Source organism: Thalassophryne amazonica, chromosome 5, assembly GCF_902500255.1.
Source record: "Thalassophryne amazonica chromosome 5, fThaAma1.1, whole genome shotgun sequence".
In the NCBI taxonomy this organism is placed as follows: domain Eukaryota; kingdom Metazoa; phylum Chordata; class Actinopteri; order Batrachoidiformes; family Batrachoididae; genus Thalassophryne; species Thalassophryne amazonica.
In genome coordinates this window covers 20,029,893-20,038,049 of record NC_047107.1, presented here as the reverse complement: position 1 = coordinate 20,038,049, position 8,157 = coordinate 20,029,893, and the positions used below count along the sequence as shown (strand labels likewise).

General features: G+C 40.1%; 1 protein-coding gene across 1 annotated transcript in view; it reads left to right on the top strand.

The window, feature by feature from the left end:
* The first annotated feature begins 280 nt into the window (after positions 1-280).
* adamts13 (ADAM metallopeptidase with thrombospondin type 1 motif, 13) overlaps positions 281-8,157 on the top strand; it is a 69,567-nt gene continuing 61,690 nt past the window's right edge. The window contains exons 1-4 of the mRNA XM_034169537.1: positions 281-358; positions 580-646; positions 739-872; positions 4,574-4,657. Of these exons, the coding sequence (XP_034025428.1) occupies positions 281-358; positions 580-646; positions 739-872; positions 4,574-4,657 (363 nt within the window). The remainder of the gene's footprint in view (positions 359-579; positions 647-738; positions 873-4,573; positions 4,658-8,157) is intronic.

Genomic DNA, 8,157 nt, shown 5'->3' with positions numbered 1-8,157 from the left:
GTAACAACACATACACAAATGAATGTACACTTATAATTGCGGAGTAAGAGTAATTTTTAGGGACACAGTCAAATAAAACAGTGACTGTTGTCCCCATTCCCACAGTGGGATGAAAACTAGGAAATGACGTGTATCACTCAACTTTGTCCCTAATGTTTACATAATGTTACTCATGTGCTCTGGCTGTGTCCTGTCCTGCTGAGTAGGAGGATTCAACTTTGTGTCCGAGTAAGTATTTAAGCAACAAACCAACAAGGCGACCTGGAGGAGGACAGGAACCATGGTTTTTATGACCCTGTTCTGTCTGCTGTTCCTGAGGCCTGGCTCCTCTGCTCTAATCAGATCTCCTTTGGAGGAGGTAAGTGGAATACTGAGGGAGAACAGAGGCTCTGTACTTCTGCGGAGTGCACTGAACTCTTCAGCTTTTAACTTCAAATCGCAGAGCTACTGCGGCTCACAACTGTGTTGCAGGAATTCTGCGACAAATAGTTATGTTTCTTATGTTGACCACAGAATATAGATCACATTCCTAAATTTTGTTAATCTGCTCTTCGTGCTATGTTGTGTCCCCTCCAAAAGCTTTCTCATCACTCATCCATTCAAAGAGACATACCTACTGATCCTGGTTCTGCTGTTGATGGCTCAGGTAGGCTGGCTGAAGTATAAATTATTATTTTATTCATGCAGTGCTTGGTTTTGTAGTTGAAACGTCTTTGCGCTCATTTTGTATTTGTCCAGTGAGAAGGCGGTTCAGCCGAACCCCTCTGATACCAGATGTAACCCATCTGGAACTACTGGTGGTGGTTGGGGCAGATGTCCAACACGTCCACAAACAGGATACAGAAAGATACATTCTCACCAACCTCAACATTGTGAGCATGGACACTGTTAACATCACTGCATGACTCAAATGGGAATAAGCAATAAAAGACAGAAGAAAGTACAGATGCATTCAGGTCCATATGTATTTGGACAGTGAATCAATTTGTGTAATTTTGCCTGAGAACACCAACAAGGTTGGTCTCATTGTAGGTGTCCAGGTTTAATTCAAAAGTATTAAAAATTTCATATTAACCATTAAGGAATCAAAGCCATTTGTATTCCTCTATTTTTAGAGCCTATGAGTATATTGATAAACTAAATATAGGTATAACTGTTATGATTTGGAGCTTAGCAGAGTGAAACTGAACCCCCAAAGCAGGCAGCCAGGACACAAGAGTGAAGGGCAAAAACCAGGGTGCTTTATAATCCACAGTGGAAATAATATAACAGCAGTGATGGGTTGATCCATGGTGACAAACAATCCAATACAGTACATCGATGATGGGGTGAGGAACAAAATCAGGATTAAACCAAGGAACGTAACAATACAGCAGGGAGCATTGTACTGACAAAAAACGATCAAGGTGGAGACAAATAACATGCATAACTGTGACAAGGAGCAGCTTAAAAACAAACTCAACGAATTAACAACAGGTGTAAACTCAGTGTTAACTGATAAGCAGAGGCACAAGAGGAAATAAGTAACACAAGGAGCTAAACGATAAAATGGACATCACAAAGTAAGTGGACAAAAACCTGAACAAGTAATATACAACTGAAACATAAGGTATAAAAAGGTGATCAAGGTGGAGACAAACAACACGCATTACTGTGACGATTGATTGGCAAATGAACAATGAAAAAGTGCGGCTTAAAAATGAACTCAACTAAATAACAACAGGTGTAAAATCAGTGACAACAAAAAAGGCAGAGACACGAGAGGAAATAAGGAACACAAGGAGTTAAAAGATAAAACAGACATCATGAGGTAAGTGGACAAAAACCTGATCAAGAAATATAAAACCAAAATATAAGGTACACAAAATGCAAAAACAAACATGGAACTAATGCGTGAGTGTGACAAAGGGCAAACTGGCAAAAAAGAACCAGAAGGCAGTCAGAACCTAAATAGGAACTAAACCATTATCAACAACTGAATAACCAAACGAGCAGTGACTACTGAAACTCAAATGGATAATGAGCACCACAGGGGAAAATCAACATAACAATAACATGAGCACAACATAAAACATAGAACTCAGGGAGAGGTGAAATGCACAGAAACATGACCACAGAGGAATACAAAGACCCGGAACACAGACAGATGATGCAACAGACAGACAACAAACACAGACAGTGACAGATATGGATGACACATTGCGGACAGATCACATGGGCATGGGGCAGTGTCTACAGCGCACCAACAAACACATAAACAGGACCCCACAAGAATGACCCCCCCCGCCCCACACACACACACACACACACACACACACACACATACACGGGACCCACACAGGACTCGGACACAAAGCAGAAAAGCAGACACATGTTCACACATACATCAGACAGACACAGCTCAGGGGGCACGCACACACACACACACACAAACACACACACAACTCACAGATGAGATGGAAATACATAACACATCATCACCAAACTCAGACAGGAACCAAGGGTACAGACACAATTAACCGGACACGCCCACAACAATAACTAAAATGCAAGTTACATAAAAAATAATGCTTAATTTTAATATGGCCAATTATTTTTTCATCTTTGTGGAAAACTGACTGTATTCCAAAATGGTTAATGCAATATTTCTGTTAAAACCATTGAATTAAAGCTTTATCTCAAAACTACATTAATTGTTTCATTTCAACTGCATTGTGGTATGTATTTATGGACACAGGCAAAATGAAAAAAGCTTGCGTCACTGTCCAATTACTTATGGACCTGACAGTATGATGACATTTATGGAACCTGATTAGTAATGTTATGCTGCAAGCCAAAATCATAAGAAAGTTGGGTTGATTTGGGAAATACAAAAAAAAACAACAAACAACAACAACAACAAAAAAAACTCTGCAGTGATTTTTATATTTACTTTTATATCGATTTCATTGAAGACAGTATGGACTCAAGATATTTCACAGTTTGTGTGGTCAGTTTCATTTCATTTGTTTATATATATCCATTCCTGCATTTCAGGCCTGCTACACTTTCCAAAAAAAGTTGAGAGGGGGCGATTTAGGGCTAGGAATTAGGTAAATAATAATAATAATAATGATGATGATGATGATGATGATCAATCAATCAATCAATTTTTTTATATAGCGCCAAATCACAACAAACAGTTGCCCCAAGGCGATGATGATGATGATGATGATGATAATAATAATAATAATAATATTTCAGACAGATGATGTCAACAGATGATTGTAGTCATGATTTGGTACAAAAGCAGCATCCAGGAAAGGTTGAGATTTTGAGGAGCAAAGATGGATAACTAATCTCCAGTTTGTCAACAAGTGTGTGACAAAATTATTGAAATATTTCTCAAACTAAGACAGAAGGGGATTTGCATATTTCTCCCTTGACCATGCATAATATCATTCAACAAATCAAGGAATATGCAGGAATCTCTGTGTCGAAAGGACAAGAGAGCAAGCCGACACTGAACATCAGTGATCTCCAATTCCTAACATTGTACTGCATCAAGAACCGTCATTCATCAATAGCTGATATAACAACATGGGCAAGGAATTACTACCGTATGGAGTTACATTGATAAATGCCACTTAGTTATTACGTCACTGTGCAAAAAAGAATCCTTATGTTAACCTTGACCAGAAGCTGCATTGACTTTTCTAGGCTCAGAGGCATCTAGGTTGGACCATCACACAGTGGAAACATGTAATTTGTTCAGATGAATCAGAATTCTTGATCTCCTTTTTGTTAAATGAAATGTGTGTGCTCTGGACAAAAGACAAAATGTACTATCCAGTTATCAGCAACAAGTCTGAAACCCAGAGTCTGGCATGATGTGGGGTTGTGTTAGTAACCTTGGCAGAGGTAATTTACTCTTCTGTGATTGTGGTGTTATTGCAGAAATGTACCTTGAGATTTTGAGGAATATATGCTGCCTTCAAGTAAACATATTTTCCAGGGACGTCCATGTATTTCTTCACATGTTACAAAGACATGGTGGCTGAAGAGGAGGGTATGGGTACTGGATTGGCCTGCCTGGTGTCCTGACCTGTACCCAATATGTGTGGAGAATGTGTGGAGAATTTTAAAATGAAAATGCAATAGAGACAACTGTGTACTGTTGCACATCTTAAGATGTGTTTGTAGGATGAATGGGAAAAAAAAACACCTTAAATGCTTGATCATTGGTATCCTCAATGCCAAAAATGTCTTTAAAATGTTGTCAAAAGGAATGGCAACATTACAAATTGGAAAATGCTTCAACTTTTTTGGAACGTGCTGCAGGCCTGAAATGCAGGAAGGGATGTATATGTAAGCTGCCCACATAAAACATGAAATATCTTGGGTTCATGCATGAATATATATATATATATATATATATATATATATATATATATATATATATATATATATATATATATATATATATATATATATATATATATACAGTATATTTTCCATACCTTTCCAACTTTTTCTGATTTCGTGTTATATACTTTTACATGCTGACCTACAGTATATTCCCATGTCCATCCAGGCTTCAGAGCTGCTCAGAGACATGAGTTTTGGTGCCAATATGAGAGTGCACCTGGTCCGCATGATCATCCTGTCAGAGCCAGAGGTCAGCAGATCAACTCAAGTTGACAGTTACTAGATTTTGCATTAGTTGCCATCAAGACAACGGTCCCTTTATTTGGCTTTGTATTTGTTGTTTCACAGTTGTGAATCTCACGCCATCTCGCAGTCCGTGATTCATGTGAGCGGTCGGTTTCAGCAGAGTTCCGGTTCAGGTCACAGTGTAAACAAACCTTGTAAAGTTTAGACAATAAGACAACATTGGGGCACGGCAGGAGTTCATCACAGGTGCTACACCTCCTCTAGATAACCCTCTCAACTTGGAAGAACATGTCATCATCATAATCGCCTTTGAACTCGCTGGATCAATGCCATCCACATCCTCACTTTGCCATTGTTTACATGGCTGTGAGATGCCGGAACTCTGCTGGTGAAACTGTGCATTCTGGGTAGTGCAGAGGGTTGCCAGGGAGATTATGGGAAATGTTAAATTACTGAATTCAGGTAACAAGGTGAAGTCCAGATTGAGAAAATGGCCTTTTAGCTGACCTGGTAGTGCACTGGTCTTGAAAGCAGTGTCTGGTGTTCAAACACCACTGTGACCACAAATATATACGAGGTCTGTCAATAAAGCAACGGTCCTTTTTATTTTTTTCAAAAACTATATGGATTTCATTCATATGTTTTTACGTCAGACATGCTTGAACCCTCGTGCGCATGCGTGAGTTTTTCCACGCCTGTCGGTGACGTCATTCGCCTGTGAGCACTCCTTGTGGGAGGAGTCGTCCAGCCCCTCGTCGGAATTCCTTTGTCTGAGAAGTTGCTGAGAGACTGGCGCGTTGTTTGATCAAAATTTTTTCTAAACCTGTGAGACACATCGAAGTGGACACGGTTCGAAAAATTAAGCTGGTTTTCAGTGAAAATTTTAACGGCTGATGAGAGATTTTGAGGTGATTCTGTCGCTTTAAGGACTTCCCACGGAGCGAGACGTCGCGCAGCGCTCTCAGCCGCCGTCGTCAGCCTGTTCAAGCTGAAAACCTCCACATTTCAGGCTCTATTGATCCAGGACGTCGTGAGAGAACAGAGAAGTTTCAGAAGAAGTCGGTTTCAGCATTTTATCTGGATATTCCACTGTTAAAGGAGATTTTTCTAATGAAAGACGTGCGGACGGGTCCGCGCGTCGGGACGCAGCTGACGCGGTGCGGCGGCACAGGAAAAACACCTCCGTGTTGATAACCATTTGTAAAATCCAGGCGGCTTTTGATGGCTTTCAGTGGAGTGAGTATATGAGAAATTGTTTAACAGCAGGACATGTTCCAACTTGTCCTTAAGGCTTTCAACAGAGGTGTTTTTCCTGTGGCGGAGCGTCGCGTGCTGACGCGCGGACCCGTCCGCACGTCTTTCATTAAAAAAATCTCCTTTAACAGTGGAATATCCGGATAAAATGCTGAAACCGACTTCTTCTGAAACTTCTCTGTTCTCTCACGACGTCCTGGATCAATAGAGCCTGAAATGTGGAGGTTTTCAGCTTGAACAGGCTGACGATGGCGGCTGAGAGCGCTGAGCGACGTCTCGCACCGTGGGAAGTCCTTAAAGCGACAGAATCACCTCAAAATCTCTCATCAGCCGTTAAAATTTTCACTGAAAACCAGCTTAATTTTTCGAACCGTGTCCACTTCGATGTGTCTCACAGGTTTAGAAAAAATTTTGTTCAAACAAAGCGCCAGTCTCTCAGCAACTTCTCAGACAAAGGAATTCTGACGAGGGGCTGGACGACTCCTCCCACAAGGAGTGCTCACAGGCGAATGACGTCACCGACAGGCGTGGAAAAACTCACGCATGCGCACGAGGGTTCAAGCATGTCTGACGTAAAAACATATGAATGAAATCCATATAGTTTTTGAAAAAAATTAAAAGGACCGTTACTTTATTGACAGCCCTCGTATATCATACTATTATAATGAGCTTTTGATTGAGTTTGCTTTAGATTCATTCAGTTATCAGTTAGTTTATATTCTATGTGCTTTCTATTGGCATAGTTTTATGTTAATTTACCTTCTGAGTGAGTTTGCTTTAGATTCATTGAGTTTTCAGTTAGTTTATATTCTATGTGCTTTCCATTGACATAGTTTTATGTTCATTTCACTTCTGAGTGAGTTTGCTTTCAATGTACTTCATTTTGGATTTGGTCAGCTGTCAGTTATAAATTATTCGTTCATTCATTCACTTTCTATGTCCGCTTATTCCAGTTAATGGTCACGGGGTGTTGGACCCTATCTTTGTGGTCACTGGATGAAAGGCAGGGTCCACCCTGGACAGGCCACCAGTTCTTTGCAGGACTGACCAGCCCACTTTTTTTTTCATGATACCATCATGAAATGTGTTACATTTTTGGTGATTATTTTTAACCCTAACCATAACTCCAATGCCCCGTGTCATCCCAAATTTTTTTGATGCCATCACAAAATATTTTTGCGACACCATCAAAAACATGGACTCCATTTCGTATGACGTATCATAAACAGCTATATTAAATAACATTTTAGTTTTGTTGACTGTCACTTCGCATATAATTCTCTTGAATTTATATTGATGTGGCATTATGTTAATTTAGCTTTTGATTGTGTTTACTTCAGATTTGTTTAGTTTTAGATTTCGGAAGCAGTGAGGCAACGTTATGTTAATTTCACTTTTGACTCAGTTTAGATTTGTTTCGGTTTTGGTCCAGGAAGGTGTCCGTTAGCGTACAGTGCATCTGGAAAGTATTCACAGCGCTTCACTTTTTCCACATTTTGTTATATTACAGCCTTAATCCAAAATGGATTAAATTATGTTTTTTCCACAAAATTCTTCACACAATACCCCATAATGACAATATGAAAAAAAAGGTTTTTAGACATTTTTGCAAATTTATTAAAAATAAAAAACTAAAAAATCACATGTACATAAATATTTACACCCTTTGCCATGAAACTCAAATTGAGCTCAGGTGCATCCTGTTTCCACTGATCATCCTTGAGATGTTTCTACAGCTTAAATAGAATCCACCTGGGGTGAATTCAGTTGACTGGACATGATTTGGAAAGGCACACACCTGTTTCCATATAAGGTGCCAAAGTTGACAGTGCATGTCAGAGCACAAACCAAGCATGAAGTCAAAGGAATTGTCTGTAGACCTCTGATACAGGATTGTCTTGAGGCACAAATCTGGGGAAGGGTGCAGAAACATTTCTGGTGTTTTGAAGGTCCCAATGAACACAGTGGTATCTGGACTCTTCCTAGAACTGGCTACCCATCTAAACTGAGTGATTGGGGGAGAAGGGCCTAAGTCAGGGAGGTGACCAAGAACCCGAAGGTCACTTCGTAAGAGCTCCAGCATTCCTCTGTGGAGAGTGGGCAGATGGAAGCCACGAGAAACAAAATTCTCTGGTCTTGTGAGCCAACAGTTGAACTCTTTGGCGTGAATGCCAGGCATCATGTTTGAATGAAACCAGGCACCATCCCTAGAGTGAAACATGGTGGTGGCAGCATCATGCTGTGGTGATG